General features: G+C 45.4%; 1 protein-coding gene across 1 annotated transcript; it reads right to left on the bottom strand.

Annotated features, from left to right (window-relative positions):
• Positions 1 to 8,139: 8,139 nt before the first annotated feature.
• STARD10 (StAR related lipid transfer domain containing 10) lies at positions 8,140 to 12,570 on the bottom strand. The gene has a single exon (XM_070749408.1). The coding sequence runs from the start codon at positions 12,545 to 12,547 to the stop codon at positions 12,323 to 12,325; it is 225 nt and encodes a 74-aa protein (XP_070605509.1). The 5' UTR covers positions 12,548 to 12,570; the 3' UTR covers positions 8,140 to 12,322.
• Positions 12,571 to 16,746: the final 4,176 nt, after the last annotated feature.

Genomic DNA, 16,746 nt, shown 5'->3' with positions numbered 1-16,746 from the left:
GCAACCCAATAAGACTGACACGGACTTCAGAGGAGAATCAGAACTGCAGAACAAAACAATGGATGCCCACCTGCCTTCCATTGAGGATTCATGTAGACTGCACGAGTCAAAAAGAGGGCGGTGAAAGTATTGACTGACCCCTTGCATCCTGGACACAAACTGTTTCAACTCCGACCCTCCAAACGTCGCTACAGAGCCCTGCACACCAAGACAACTAGAACAAGAACAGTTTTTTCCCGAACACCATCACTCTGCTAAACAAATAATTCCCTCAACACTGTCAAACATTTACTAAGTCTGCACTACTACTGTATTACTACTAGATTTTTCTCACCATTCCTATCACCCATCTCCTCCCACTTAGGACTGTTGGACTGTAACTTGTTGCTTGTATCCTTATGACTTACATGTTGATATTAATATTGTTTCCTGATTGCTTATTTGACCCCTATGACAATCATTAAGTGTTTTTACCTCCTGATTCTTGACCAATGTCTCTTTTCTTTGATGTCCACTGAGAGCCTCTGCACCAAAGACAAATTCCTTGTGTGTCCAATCAGACTTGGCCAATAAAGAATTATATTCTATTCTATTCTTCATTCTAATATTCTATTCCATTCTTTCTCATTTTTATTCTTTCTCATTTTTATTTTTATTCCTTCTCATTTTTATTCTATTCTATTCCCTTCCCTTCCATCCAGTCTAATTATTATTATTCTACTCTATTCTAAAAGACAGTCACCAATAGCTTCCGTATATTCGTTGGATGTGGGGGTCTTGGTCACTTTTAATATGTTTTGTGATTCCTTCCTTTTTCCTTTGCAAGTTAGTAGTTATTTTCATGTACAATTGTCGAAACCTATACCTGCTGAAGATATTATTTTTAAAAATCGTATCACTCATTTGTATATGTATTATTTATTTATTAGCTTTTGTCTGCCTTTATTATTTTTTATAAATAACTCCAAGTGATTAATAGACCTCATTCTCCCTCCTCCTATTTTCCCCACAACAAAAATGACATCCCTGTGGGGTAGGTGATGGGGGGAAGGACTGACCCAAGGTAACCCAGCTGGGTCTTTTGCCTAAGGGCAGGACTAGAAGTCCCAGTCTCCTGGTTTGTTGGCCAGCACACCTTTAACCACTGGACCAAACTGCCTGAGGAGGGGCTGTAAAGTTTCAATACAGTGGCACCTCTACTTACGAACTTTTTTAGATAAGAACCAGGTGTTCAAGATTATTTTGCCTCTTCTCAAGAATTATTTTCCATTTATGAACCTGAGCCTCTGAAACTGTAACCGGAAAAGGCATGGAGAAGCCTCCGTGGGGCCTCTCTAGGAATCTCCTGGGAGGAAATGGGGCCGGAAAAGGCGGGGAGAAGCCTCCGTGGGGCCTCTCTAGGAGTCTCCTGGGAGGAAACAGGGCCTCCACCCTCCCTGTGGTTTCCCCAATCGCACGCCTTATTTGCTTTTACATTGATTCCTATGGGAAAAATTGCTTCTTCTTACAAACTTGTCTACTTTAGAACCTGGTCACGGAACGAATTAAGTTCGTAAGTAGTGCCTACCATTGTATCTTTTTTTTCATTGTTTATTTAATTCAATTTATTTATTTATTTTGTCAAGTACTTTTTGATAATATACAAAGATATAATAATGTTTACATACATGATATTGGTACTAATAATAGAGAAACATTATAAACAAGGGCGGAAGGCACGCTGGTGCACTTATGCACACCCCAAATTATAAGTTATGCAACCAAAACTGGGTGCAATATTCCAAGTGGAGGCTTACCAAGGTTTTATAAAGTGAGATAACTTCCTGTTGGATTGGGGGGGGGGGCACAGAATGGAACTCCTGATGCCTATACCGAGCTCATAGCAGGCAATTTACTCATTGACCCCAAGAGAAAGGAAGATCGGCCGCTACCTGGGATTGAACTCACAAGCCTCTTGATTGTGGGGCGAGAGTGCCACCTCTAGGCCACTGTCCTCACATGTTCTTGATTCTATCCCTCCAGGCCCACAGGCCATTTCCAGTCCAGAAAGGGCATCCCGAGATCATCTTGCTGCCTCCTTCCTCCTTAAAGAAAACCCAGCAAGAAGGGCCCGTACAACAATGACCACCTTTGCCAATTGCAAAAACTCTGTCCAAAGGGCGGGATTGGCACCAGGGACCCTGCACTCGAGAAATGAACAGAGGATGAAGAATTTGGTCCCTGGAAATTGTGGGATGGGACGGAAGAGGAGATGTAAAATTAGCAATAGAAACAGTATTTAGACCTATCTACTTCTGCCTAGTGCTTTCCCAGCCTTCTCTAAGCGGTTGACAGAGTCAGCCTCTTGCCCCCAACAGGAAGGGTGGAAGGAAGGAAGGAAGGAAAGAAGGAAAGAAGGAAGGAAGGAAGGAAGGAAGGAAGGAAGGAAAATTATTATTATTATTATTATTAGTAGTAGTAGTAGTAGTAGTAGTAGTAGTAGTAGTAATAGAAAGTGGTGATAGAAAGGATAAAAAGACAGTAGGACACAGAAACATAGAAGATTGACAACAGAAAAAGACCTCCTAGTCCATCCAGTCTGCCCTTATACTATTTTTGTATTTTATCTTACAATGGATATATGTTTATCCCAGGCATGTTTACATTCAGTCACTGTGGATTGACCAACCACGTCTGCTGGAAGTTTGTTCCAAGCATCTACTACTCTTTCAGTCAAATAATATTTCCTCCCGTTGCTTCTGATCTTTCCCCCAACTGACCTCAGATTGTGGCCCCTTGTTCTTGTGTCCACTTTCCTATTAGGGAAGGCAGGGACAGTAGTCACAACAGTGTGCTTATACACACCTTCTTTTGCTCTGGTTTCAGATTCCAAGTCTTTCATTTTGGTTTTTCATTCTTCGCAGAGTCCTCAGGGAACAGAGAGAGACTCCTGCAAACATCTGCAAGTGTGTTGTTGCAAAAGCCTTTCCACCACAGCCCATCCCACGGGGGAGTCTGCACCACGACAACAGGAGGATGACTCAGTGGCAGCTGCCCCCAGAGCTGTGAGTCAGTGGGAGGCATTCCCCCCCCCCCTTCCTCCTTCCCTCCCTCTCTCTCTCTCTCTCTCTCATTCTGTCTCTTTCTTCCCACACGGTTAGCAGCAGCTATAGAAATCTAGATCTGGACACTGAGTCACTGTCCCTCTGCCCAGGCAGAGAGCCATTGGACGTGGGGGGAGGGGGGGAGGGGGGGAGGGGCACAGATTTACAAACCTACCTGTTATGGTCCAAGGGAGGCATTGCAAAGCCCTTTTGTTCCCTGTAATTTTCTAGTGTTTTATTTTGTTTGTTTGCTTTGTTGTGTATTGATTGATTGATTGATTGATTGATTGATTGATTGATTTGATTTGATTTGATTTGTATGCCACCCCTCTCCGTAGACTCGGGTCAGCTAACAACAATGATAAAAACAGCATGTAAAAATCCAATAATAAAACAACTAAAAACCCTTATTATAAAACCAAACATACACACAGACATACCATGTATAACTTGTAATGGCCTAGGGGGAAGGAATATCTCAACTCCCCCATGCCTGGCGGTATAAATGAGTCTTGAGTAGTTTACGGAAGACAGGGAGGGTGGGGGCAATTCAAATCTCCGGGGGGAGTTGGTTCCAGAGGGCCAGGGCCGCCACAGAGAAGGCTCTTCCCCTGGGGCCCGCCAAACGACATTGTTTAGTTGACGGGACCCGGAGAAGGCCAACTCTGTGGGACCTAATCGGTCGCTGGGATTCATGCGGTAGCAGGCGGTTCCAGAGGTAATCTGGTCCAATGCCATGTAGGGCTTTAAATACATAGAAGATTGATGCCAGAAAAAGACCTCCTGGTCCATCTCATCTGCCCTTATACTATTTCCTGTATTTTATCCTAGGATGGATCTATGTTTATCCCAGGCAGGTTTAAATTCACTTACTGTGGATTTACCAACCACGTCTGCTGGGAGTTCGTTCCAAGCATCTATGACTCTTTCAGTCAAATAATATTTTCTCATGTTGCTTCTGATCTTCCCCCCAACTGACCTCAGATTGTGCCCCCTTGTTCTTGTGTTCACTTTGCTATTAAAAACACTTCTCTCCTGAACCTTATTTAACCCTTTAATATATTTAAATGTTTCGATCATGTCCCTCCTTTTCCTTCTGTCCTCCAGACTATACAGATGGAGTTCATGAAGTCTTTCCTGATACGTTTTATGCTTAAGATCTTCCACCATTTTTGTAGCCCATCTCTGGACCCGTTCAATTTTGTCAATATCTTTTTGTAGACGAGGTCTCCGTATTGACGGTACATATTGGTGGTATACAAATCTCACCACCGGCTCAAGGTTGACTCAGCCTTCCATCCTTCTGAGGTGGGTCAAATGAGGACCCGGATTGTGAGGGCAATAGGCTGGCTCTGTTAAAACATGCCATTGCTAGCATGTTGTAAGCTGCCCTGAGTCTAAGGAGAAGGGCGGCATAAAATTGAATAAATAAATATAATAATATATATATACATGATACTAGCAAGAGAGAAACATGAGGACAGGGGACGGAAGGCATGCTGATGCACTTATGCACGCCCCTTACTGACCTCTTAGGAATCGGGAGAGGTCAACAATGGACAGTCTAAGAAGGGTAAAGTTTTGGAAGTTGGGTGATGATACTACAGAGTCAGGTAGTGAGTTCCAGGCATCAACTACTTGATTACTAAAGTCGTATTTCCTGCAGTCGAGTTTAGAGCGGTTTACTTTGAGTGTGTATCTGTTGTGTGCTCGTGCGTTGTTGTGGTTGAAGCTGAAGTAGGCGTGCATAAGCGCACCAGCGTTCCTTCCGTCCCCTGTCCTAATCTTTCTCTATTACTAGTATCATGTACTGTATATAAATATTGTTATATCTCTGTATGCCACTGATACGGACTCGACAAAACAAATAAATAAATAAAATAAGAAATAAATAAACTCAGTTTTCAGTCTTCCACAGGCAGGAAGTCCTCAGCTTATAACCACGATGATGCCCAACATTTTGCTAAATGGGTTTAGCCCCATTTTATGACCACAGTCGTTAAGTAAATCACTGCCATTGTTAAACGAACAACATGATTGTTTTAATGGATTGTGGCTTCCCCCTTGACCCTGCTTGTGAGATGGGTGTAAAAATGGATCACATGACAAAGCAAGCATCATAAATTTATTTATTCATTCATTCATTCATTCATTCATTCATTCATTCATTCATTCATTCGATTTTTATGCCGCCCTTCTCCTTAGACTCAGGGCAGCTTACAACATGTTAGCAATAGCAATTTTTAACAGAGAATCAGCCTCTTGCCCCCACAATCCAGGTCCTCATTTGACCCCCCTCGGAAGGATGGAAGGCTGAGTCAACCTTGAGCCGGTGATGAGATTTGAACCGCTGACCTGCAGATCTACAGTCAGCTTCAGTGGCCTGCAGTACAGCACTCTACCTGCTGTGCCACCCCGCCTCTATGTGTCTATCACCAAGTGAATGTTGATCAAATGACCAGAGGGGTGGCTACAATGGTCGTAAGGGTGGAAAATGGCCATAAATCACTTTTTTCCCAATGCCGTTGAAACAGGCATTGGTCAGTCAAAGAACGGTTGTAAGTCAAGGACCCTGTGTAACGCTTGGCTTTCAAGCCTCCTTTGTCTCTAAGGCAGCACCTCTCAACCTTGGCTGCTTGAAGATGGGTGGACTTCAACTCCCAGAATGCCACGCTGGCTGGGTGGAATTCTGGGAGTTGGTCAACCTGTTTTTAAAAGGTCCAGCGGAATAACCTACGTTTTGCATCCAAGGAGACAGCAGGGGGCGCTATTTCATCCCCGGCTGAATTTCATGGTTGCTGCAGGTCTGGTTCAGGGGTTTTGGACCCTCTCAATGTTTTGAAGATAAATGGCCAGACAGACAGACAGACAGGCAAACAGACACATAATAATAATAATAATAATAATAATAATAATAATAATAATAATAATAATAATAATAATAATTGTAGTAGTAGTAGTAATAATAATAATAATAATAATAATAGTAATAGTAATAGCAACAAAAACAATAACAGAGCTGGAAGGGACCTTGGAGGTCTTCTAGTCCCACCCCCTGCTTAGACAGGAGACCCTACACTACCTTCAGACAGATGGTTATCCAACATCTTTATTTATTTTTTTATTTATTTTATTTATTTATTCGATTTTTATGCCGCCCTTCTCCTTAGACTCAGGGCGGCTTACAACATGTTAGCAATAGCACTTTTTTTAACAGAGCCAGCCTATTGCCCCCACAATCCGGGTCCTCATTTTACCCACCTCGGAAGGATGGAAGACTGAGTCAACCTTGAGCCAGTGATGAGATTTGAACCGCTGACCTTCAGATCTATAGTCAGCTTCAGTGGCCTGCAGTACAGCACTCTACCTGCTGCGCCACCCCGACTCTTACTTAAAAACTTCCAGTGTTGGAGCATTCACAACTTCTGGAGGCAGGTTGTTCCACGGATCAATTGTTCTCACTGTCAGGAAATTCTCTTTAGTTCTAAGTTACTTCATTGCTTATTTGACCCCTATGACGATCGTTAAGTGTTGTCCCTCATGATTCTTGACAAATGCATCTTTTCTTTGATGTCCACTGAGAGCATCTGCACCAAAGACAAATTCCTTGTGTGTCCAATCACCCTTGACCAAGAAAGAATTCTATTCTATTCTATTCTATTCTATTCTATAGCAGCCCTTGTCAGCAAACAACTCCAGCCCACAACTGATGAAGATTTTTCCTTATTGTGTTGCTACTGTGTGAGCATCTCTCCAATGCCGTCTCTATACACCAACCTTGGCGCCTTTTCCCTCGCAACAGTTGGCCAACCACCTTTAGTTCACAGCCTCATTACAACACGAGGCAGCACTTTCCTTCCAGAGAACAAGAAAGGTTCTTCTGCAAATGTTTCTGGGTGAGAAAAACTTGAGTTGGCAAAGCCGGTTGTTATGTTGGTTAGGGGTGGATCTAAGGTCAGGCGACGGAGGATTAAGGAGCCAGAATAACTGGTTAAAAGGCCCAGAGGGAGAAACCACCTCTTTCATTGGAAGAAGTCCAAGAAAAGGTCACGAAAGACTTGCAGAGGGTTAGGCAAAGTTGGCTCTTCTATGACTCGTGGACTTCAATTCCCAGAATTCCTGAGCCAAACATGCTAGCTTAGGAATTCTGGGAGTTGAAGTCCATATGTCATAGAAGAGCCAACTTTGCCTACCCCTGTTCTAGTCCAACCCCCACTTAGGCAGGAGACCCTACACCACTTCAGACAGATGGTTATCCAACATCTGCTTAGAAACTTCCAGTGTTGGAGCATTTGCAATTTCTAGTGGCAGGCTGTTCCACTAATCAATTGTTCTGTCAGGAAATTTCTCCTTAGTTCTAAGTTGCTTCTCTCCTTGTTTATTTTCCACCCATTGCATCATCATCATCATCATCATCATCATCATCATCATCATCATCATCATCACAACAACAACAACAGAGTTGGAAGGGACCTTGGAGGTCTTCTAGTCCAACCCCCTGCTTAGGCAGGAGACCCTAAACCATTTCAGACAAGCGGCAGTCCAACACCTTCTGAAAAACTCCAATGCAGTCTATACATCAACCTTGGCGCCTTTAAAACTTCTGGACTTCAACTCCCAGAATTCTCCACCTTATAAAATGATGGAGGGATAAGAAGGGTCATCTAGTCCAGTATTTCTAGGCCCCTTTAAGGGGGGGCACTACAACTCCCAGAATGCCCCAGGCAAGAGGAAGAGGAACAGCAGGATGCAGGTTGAGGGAAGTTGGAAGAGCTGGCTGGGGGATTCTGGGAGTTGTAGTCCACAAGCCATAATTGCCATGGTTGGACAGCCTCGTTTATATGGAATAAACTGCCCACTCTTCCCATTCCCAACTCTCCTCCAATTATATCCACCATCTCTGTCAGGGGAATTCTGGGAGTTGCAGAAACAGTGGAAAAGATGATGCTTTTAGGCCCCATGTTCGAATCCCGACATTCTCTGCAGGATATTTTGCCCCTGATGTTCCAGGGCAGTTGTTTTGCCTCCACCTCTTTGTTAAATGACACACTCAAAAGAATTTGAACTCCGTTTATTTTGAAACAAATGGTCCAGTAACAAGATATGAAATCCCCTTCCCCGTTTTTTAAATCCCTCACCCCACCCACCCCCCAAAATGCAAAAGGGGCTTTTGGGAAAGAAGCCCCTGAAAAGCTACAGTAACAATCCTACAATTTAAGGCTAGTCCAATCTCACTTCCCTTGCTCCGCTAGCCTTCCAGACTGGGCAGGGGGCAGTGAGAGTGGAAGAGAGAGAAAGGGAGAGAGAAAGGGAAGGAGGGAGAGAAAGAGATAAGGAAGAGAGAATGAAAGAGAAAAGGACAAAAGGAAGGAGATAGAGAGAAAGAGAGATAAAGGAGAGAGAGAATGAGAAAGAGAGAGAGAAGGGAAGGAGATAGAAAAAGAGAGAAAGAGAAAGAGGAGAAAGAGATAATGGAGAGAATGAGAAAGAGAGAGAAAAAGGGAAAGGGAAAGGGAAGGAAATAGAGAAAGAGAGAGAGAGAAAGAAGAGACAGAGAGAAAGAGAAAAAGGGAAGGAGATAGAGAGAGAAAGAAAGGAAGGAAGAAAGAGGGAAATAGAGAAAAAGAGAGAAAGAAAAAAGAGAAGGGGGAGGTCCCATGGAAAGCATCCCCCCATATCTCCTGCTGCAAGACATCCCCCCCCAGTTTAGGGGCTCCCCCACCAGGCGAGGTTTTCCCCAGCCCAGAAAGAGCTGTCAATCATCCCAGAACAAAGGAAGAAGGTGGAGAAGTTGCCCCCAGCTGCCTTTCCAAGCTCGCTTTAAGGGGAAAAAACAGCAGAACCAGGGTGTGGGGGGGGCAGCGTCAAAAGAGGCACCAGCCTAGAATCCTTCCATGGCCACCAACCAAACTCCAACTTCCCTGGAATCCCCTTCCCTCTAGCAGGTGAGCTGAGAAGATCCCCTGAGGGGTTTAGGAGCAATCAATCTGACTCACCTGTCAACTTGGCCTTGCCCACCTGGATTGGCCCAAGATGGCCAGACTGGGAAGGTTGCCCCCTCCCTTCTTTTGTAGGCAACTCATCACCCCCTGCCAGAGGTGGGCTGCTAAGGTGGAACGATGAGGTGTGCTCGCCCCCCCATGGCTCTGAGTGCTAGCGGAGTCCAGAGCAATTCTGCTACTGTACCTGGGCAAGTAGCAAAATCATGCGTGGACACACAGGTGCCCCATGGTTACCTGCCCAGGTGCAGTAGCAGAATTGCTCTGGACTCCATGGATATCGCGCTGAAACACGAGGCTCCCTGCATGTCCGCGAGCAATTTCGCTACCTGCCCAGGTGGAGTAGCATAATTGCGTTGGACTCCGCTAGTACTCAGAGCCCCGGGGGCGAGCACATGTCACCATTCCACCTTAGCAGCCTACCTCTGCCCCCCTCCAAACCTGTTGACACACACAAATACACACACCCACACCTGAGCTCAATTTCCTTTGTGAGGAAGAGGGAGCAAGAGTAGGGGCTGTCCAGTTACAACCAGTTTAGGGTGGCTAAGTGGCTCTACTCTTGGGCAGCCGGAGAAGGTCCAGCGGTGGGTTGCTACTGGTATGGTAGGAGAGGGCGCTCCTACAGCGGATGCCAGATTGCGCAACTCCCATGCAGCCGCTATGGTGCCGCCATCTTTTTTCTTCAATGTTTCACATGTTCGCTTCGCAGACATGAGCAGAAGCAAAATCCGGCGAGGGGACAGCGTTCGTGTGCGAGATTTCGGTGATTTTTCTTTGGGCTTCGGCACGTGCGCGAAATTAAAAAAAACATCACCGAAGAACATTAATATAATACAACGCTAATATCTCTATATATTGATTTAATTTTCTTTGATTTGATGGGTTACTATTGTGTTTTCCTTTTTTTAAAGTGGAAAATTAATACAAATACTTAAAAAGAAAAGAAAACTAGATATCTAGATGACAACAATCAGAGGTCAAGGTTGGGAGGGTTGATGAATACCAGAAGTAAATTATTTGGAACTAATCATTTTTTGGGGGAGGGTGTTTGCAATTATATTCATTTTACTAATCTGATACTGTTTTTATCGTAATGGGAAGGGATATTGAAACCTATTGAAAATGTTTGTAGGGAGGAAAAATGTAAAAAATTACACACACACACCCAAAAATAAACCAGCACTGAAATCTCTCTCGCAATGTGTGAGATTTCAGCCCAGTTTTCCTCCCTGTGACCCACCGCTGAGTGTGTGTGTGGGGGGGACCCTGCTCCTTGTTTGGGGCCAGAAATTATGGGGAGGGGGGCCTTGGTGTTGGTGTGGGGAGGGGGTCTTGTCCTGTGGGGTTCTTTAGGTTCAGAGACGCCGCCATCTGCTAGGATGGGGGTCCGCAACCTTGGCAATTCCGACCCCCAGAATTCGGCAAAGCAAAATCCACCAGGCTTCAAGTTGCCAAGGTCGGAGACCCCTAGTAGGGTTCAGCGATAATGCAACAGCGAGGAAGTTGAAGCTTCGGAGCATCACCCAACGACGGAGGGACCCGAAGAGCGTACAAATCCAGCAGCCTTCCTCATCTTGTTGGGGTGAGGTCTCTCCCTGGTCATCCCCCCCCAATGAAGGCTTTGCACAGGGGGGAGGATTTTTCCCTGGCTGGGGAGCCCCCCCTTCATAACCCCTCCAAGGAGCAGCAGATTCCTTCATGGGAAGAAATGAGCCCCTTCCTCTGGATTTTGCAAAGCTCAGGGGCACTGAAGGGCTACCCACATTTTTACTACCACCCTGTGGGTGTGGCTTATTTTGTGGGAGTGGCTTGCTGGCCATGTGACCGGGTAGGAGTGGCTTGCTGGCCATGTGACTAGGTGGGAGTAGCTTGACAATCATGTGACTTGACCAAGGATTGTCCAAGACCCTCCAAACAACCCCCACATCAATGGAGTCCAAACAAGCAGGTCATCGAATTCACCCCCATCCTAGAAGTGAGCAGCTATTGATCCGTGAAATGAGAGAAACATCTCACGGAGAATTTGGAAAGGACATTTTGAGCATTGTTATTTGTGATTAAAGTGGCCACTTGCAAAATAATCACTTACTCAAAGGCCACAATCGAAAGTGGATGCCCAGTGTATCCATGGTGGTGATTCAAACGGATGTCCAAGTGCCGCCTCTATGTTGACTGAGGCAGGCAGGGTTCCCTTGGGTCCCATTTGTTGGGGGTCCAGGGAAGGGGAGGGTCTTGCCTTCTCTTTCTGCTCAAGACCCCCACGGACAATTGGGGGGCCACTGTTGGACTCGATGGGCTTTGGCCTGATTCAGCAGGGCTCTTCTTAAAGTGGCCCGTGCTGCTTTCACGGCCTCAGTGAACATCCCCAAATGCTCCATTCCACACAACAGTCTTCACCCTCCTTCCTGCAGACTAACAAACCCAATCAAGGTTTCTGGCAAAACATTCAAGCATTATTCATGTTATTCTCTAGAGCAGGGGTCCCCAAACTCTGCAACTTTAAGACTTGTGAATTTCAATTCCCAGAATCCTCCAGCCAGCTATGAAGACCCCTGTTCTAGAGAATAACTATAGCCACTCGGAAAGGAGGGGGAGGCAGAGACCCAGATCACACAGGATCAATTCCAGATCTCATCTCCTGATACTTTTCCTCGACACTTTTGTTGGTAGCGGAATCTCCAACTTTGGGGGTTTTAAAGGCTTTTGGGAAGAACGCGGAGGCTAAAGAGGACCCCCGGCATTTTCTTTCAACGTCTTTGGATGCAAATTGGGGGCTCTGGGGTGGGGCTCCATTTTCGCTACCCCACTGTGTTCCCCTCCCCACCAGTCCAGGCAGAGCCCACCCCTGCTCAGGGGTCTCTGCTTCACACACACACACAAACACACAAACACACAATGCAGACAAAGGAACGTGGCAGTTGCAAAAAAAAAAAACCCCAACCCAGGGTAAAGTGGGTGCCTGGCATTGGGGGGTGAGGGGGGGGCAAAAGGGGAGCTGCCAACGTGACGTGGTCCTCCAAAAACCCTGCCCTCCGGCTGAAGCGTCTCGCAGCCCCCCGACCCTGAAGAATCCTGTCCTACGGCCGGCGCTAAATGAGGCCGCTCCCCCCCTTTGCAAGCACAGGGGCGACACAGAACCAGGAGAAGCCCAGCTGGGTCTTGGGGTGGGTGGGTGGCGCAGCTCCCCCCGCCCTCCACGCCCCCCCAACTGCCCCCCCCAGTCCGGCCGTGGGGCCCTCAGTTGAGGCTGTCCTCGTCGCTGCCCTCGGCCCGCTCCTCCTTGCCCTCGGCCAGGCTGCTCTCGTCAATGTTCTCCAGGGAGTCTGCGTGCTGGATGGCCAGGTCGGCGAGGGGCAGGCTGGGCAGGGGGTTCTGCTCCGGGTAGAGCCAGGGCTTGAAGTGGGGCTGGTGCTTCTGCTTCCAGTCGGGGTACTTGAGGCAGGCCTTGTACATCTTCTTCATGGCCTGCGGGAGGAGGAGGAGGAAGAGGAGAAGCCGTGAGATGAGGGCAATGGGGGGGGGGTAGGGAGGAAGAGGAGGAGGAGGAGGAGGAGGAAGAGGAGGAAAAGGAACAGACGATGAGGAGGAAAAGGACATGGAGGAGGAGAAGAAGAAGAAGACGAAGAAGAAGAAGAGGAAGAGGAAGAAGAAGAGGAAGAGGAAGAAGATGAAGGAGAAGAAGAGGAGGAGGAGGTGGAGGAAGAAGAATGAGAAGAAGAAGATGATGAAGGAGAAGGAGGAGGAGGTGGAGGAAGAAGAAGAAGAAGAAGATGAAGGAGAAGAAGAAGATGAAGGAGAAGAAAAAAGAAGAAGAAGAAGAAGAAGAAGAAGAAGAAGAAGAAGAAGAAGAAGAAGAAGAAGAAGAAGAAGAAGAAGAAGAAGAAGAAGAATCTCAAAGTGGCCAAGGTTGGAGACCCCTGGCCTAGGGTCCCTTGCTTAAATGAGGGGTTCTACTAGAAGACCTCCAAGACCCCTCCCAGCTCTATTTGGATGGAACGATGTACTCTTACAACCTGCTTGGTGATGCACCATTGCTGCGCAAACGTCAGCACCAGAGCCTACACAGAGTCTCCTGTCCACAAGGCAAGACCCCCACAGTCTCCCAGGGCCCTCTCCCCACCCTCTCTGCACCCAAGAAGGAGCAGGGTGCCCCCCTCTCTCCGTGGGGAGTCTCCCCAAGACCCCCAACCCCCTGCAAACCCTCCGTGGGCCTCAGGGCTCAAAATGGGGCCACGCTGCTTTTTTGCAAATCTCCTTTTCCACCTACAGAGCTCCTGGAGCCTCTTTTGTCACGGGAAACACGAGAGTCTCTTTTCAAACTGGCTGGGCTTTGTTGGGGGGACACAAAAGCCGCCCTCGCAACCGAAGAGCTTTTCCGTCTCTGGGAAGCTGATACGCTTCCAGGCGACAACAAAGGATCCCTCGTCCTTCGTCTGCTTCTCCTGCAGGTTCTGTTTTGTCCCTCTGCTTTTCATTAGAAGGAGGTTCGGTTGCATTGGCCGACGGAGTTGTTTTCAGCGCCCGTTAATGAAGGGAGGAGAAAGGCTCATATGACAGAATAAGAGAGTTGGGTGGGACCCTGGAGGTCTTCTAGTCCAGCCCCCTGCTCGGGGTAAGACTTGTTAAGACTTCACTCATTTATTGCATGGTTGCCTTAAGAGAATCCTACAATGACAGAATAACAGGGTTGGATGGGTCCCAGCTATTAGAATTTAAACCTGAGACCTTCTCATTAGGGATAATCAGAGGACAATACCAGAAGGCGAGCTATTATTGATATGATGATTTCAACAATCGAGTTGTCGAAGCGTGGAACTCATTGCCGGACTCAATTGTGTCACCCCCTAACCCCCAACATTTCTCCCTTAGACTCTCCACGATTGACCTCTCCAGGTTCCTAAGAGGCCAGTAAGGGGCGTACATAAGTGCACTGGTGTGCCTTTCGTCCCCTGTCCAATTGTCTTTCCTTTATCTCACTTATCATATATATTCTCTTCCCTTCATATATCCTCTCCTCTAAGTTCACTTTACCCTTATACAGTATATATTACTCCATGTCTATTTTTCTTCCTAGGTATTTGTGTATTGGACAAATGAATGAATGAATAAATAAATAAAATTATCTTATAGTACATGTATTAATGGCGGCTTGATTGCTTTTTGCACAGAATTGGAAAAAAGAAAACATTGGCCACTTTAAGACTTGTGGACTTCAACTCCCAGAATTCCTCAGTCAGCCATGAATGATAGAGTTGGAAGAGGCCAGAAGGGTCATCTAAATCAGGGGTCCCCACTCCTAGCACTGATGACATTCCCTAGTTCAGGGGTGGGCAAAGTTGGCTCCTCTATGACTTGTGGACTTCAACTCCCAGAATAATAATAATAATAATAATGATAATGATAATGATAATGATAATGATAATGATAATGATAATGATAATGATAATGATAATGATAATGATAATGATAATGATAATGATAATAATAATAATAATAATAATAATTATTATTATTATTATTATTATTATTATTATTATTATTATTTTAGATTTGTATGCTGCCCCTCTCTGTAGACCCTTCTCTTCTTTTTAATTTCTGTTCTCTTCTCTTCTCTTCTTAGTCCTTCTCTTCATTAAAGTAGCCATGCCCGGTTCCTGTAACTGGTCTTCTTATCTTTTAGTCTCCAGTCCCTAATCATCTTTGTTTCTCTTCTCTGTTCTCTTTCCAGAATCTGAACAAATGTTTCCAAGGTGGGAAAAAATTCAAAACTTTTTCTATCTTCAGTCAATTTCACTCCCCAAATCCAAACCAACATCAGTTTACATTCCAAAGCCCTGAACTGCATCTCTAACAGCACAGCAATTGCCAGAAAAAACTTAATGACACGTTCTTTGAAGAGCCGCCTATCTTTGAAATATTTCTTCTTCCTCCTCCTCCTTTTTAATTCCATCAACCTCATTTTAAGATCAAAGCAACCTTCCGGCCGTTCACCGACAGAGAACTCTTCCTTCCACCCGCGGCATCAATAATTTACATCCATTTCAATTCTACTTTTCAACTTCCCATAAAAAGGAATCAATAAAACGTTGCAGTCTTGATTGATTAACCCCAAAATCGCCAACCTCTGAATTTTTTTCCAGCAGTAGCAGCTATGACCTATAAAGCCCTTCATGGCATCGGACCAGTATATCTCCGGGACCGCCTTCTGCCGCATGAATCCCAGTGACCAGTTAGGTCCCACAGAGTTGGCCTTCTCCGGGTTCCGTCCACTAAACAATGCCGTTTGGCGAGACCCAGGGGAAGAGCCTTCTCTGTGGCGGCCCTGACTCTATGGAACCAGCTCCCCCCAGAGATTAGAACTGCCCCCACCCTCCTTGCCTTTCGTAAGCTCCTTAAAACCCACCTCTGTAGTCAGGCATGGGGGAATTGAGATATTCTTTCCCCTAGGCTTACAAAAAAATTATGCATGGTATGTCTGTATGTATGATTGGTTTATTAAATTAGGGTTTTTAAATTAACTTAAATATTAGATTTGTTTATATTGCCTTATTATTGTTGTTAGCCGCCCCGAGTCTATGGAGAGGGGTGGCATACAAATCTAATAAATAAATAAATAAATAAATAATAAATAAATATTCTCCTAAGAAGCAAGTGACCAAAAATCACTCAGAGATAAAACTTTTGTAAATTTGCAAAAGTGGGTTTTGCAAGATCCGTCTACTATCGAAAGCGTGGCTTCAATGCTAGGGCGGAGAAAAAGCGGAGAAAGTGCTTTTCGAGACTTAAATCACCTCTGAAGTCCAATTATACCTTAGGATCCCATAAACCAACAAGAATAATCCTTCCCCCTCCCCCTCACCCTTTTCTGCGCCAGCTCAGGAAGCTCAAACTGCCCAAGGAGCTGCTGATTCAGTTCTACAGAGGAATCATTGAGTCAGTCATCTGCACCTCTATAACTGTCTGGTTTGGTGCTGCAACCCAACAGGACCGACACAGACTTCAGAGGAGAATCAGAACTGCAGAAAAAACAATTGCTGCCAATCTGCCTTCCATTGAGGACCTGTATACTGCACGAGTCAAAAAGAGGGCGGGTAAAATATTTACTGACCCCTCACATCCTGGACACAAATTGTTTCAACTCCTACCCTCAAAACGTCGCTACAGAGCACTGCACACCAAGACAACTAGACACAAGAACAGTTTTTTCCCGAACGCCATCACTCTACTAAACAAATAATTCCCTCAAAACTGTCAGACTTTCTACTAAATCTGCACTTCTATTCTACTAGTTTTTCTCATCATTCCTATCACCCATTTCCTCCCATGTTGACTGTATGACTGTAACTTGTTGCGTATATCCTAAGATTTTTATTAATATTGCTTCTTCATTGCTTATTTGACCCCTATGACAATCATTAAGTGTTGTATCACATGATTCTGGACAAATGTATATTTTATTTTATGTACGTTGAGAGCATATGCACCAAGACAAATTCCTTGTGTGTCCAATCACACTTGGCCAATAAAAATTCTATTCTATTCTATTCTATTCTATTCTATTCTATTAAGTGTTTTCTTAAGCAATCCTACCAAGACAAGCTACACTATGTCAATAACAATAAGAACAATAACAACAGAGTTGGAAGGGACCTTGGAGGTCT

Source organism: Erythrolamprus reginae, chromosome 4 (genome assembly GCF_031021105.1).
Source record: "Erythrolamprus reginae isolate rEryReg1 chromosome 4, rEryReg1.hap1, whole genome shotgun sequence".
NCBI lineage: Eukaryota > Metazoa > Chordata > Lepidosauria > Squamata > Dipsadidae > Erythrolamprus > Erythrolamprus reginae.
This window is presented reverse-complemented; position numbering and strand designations above follow the sequence as displayed.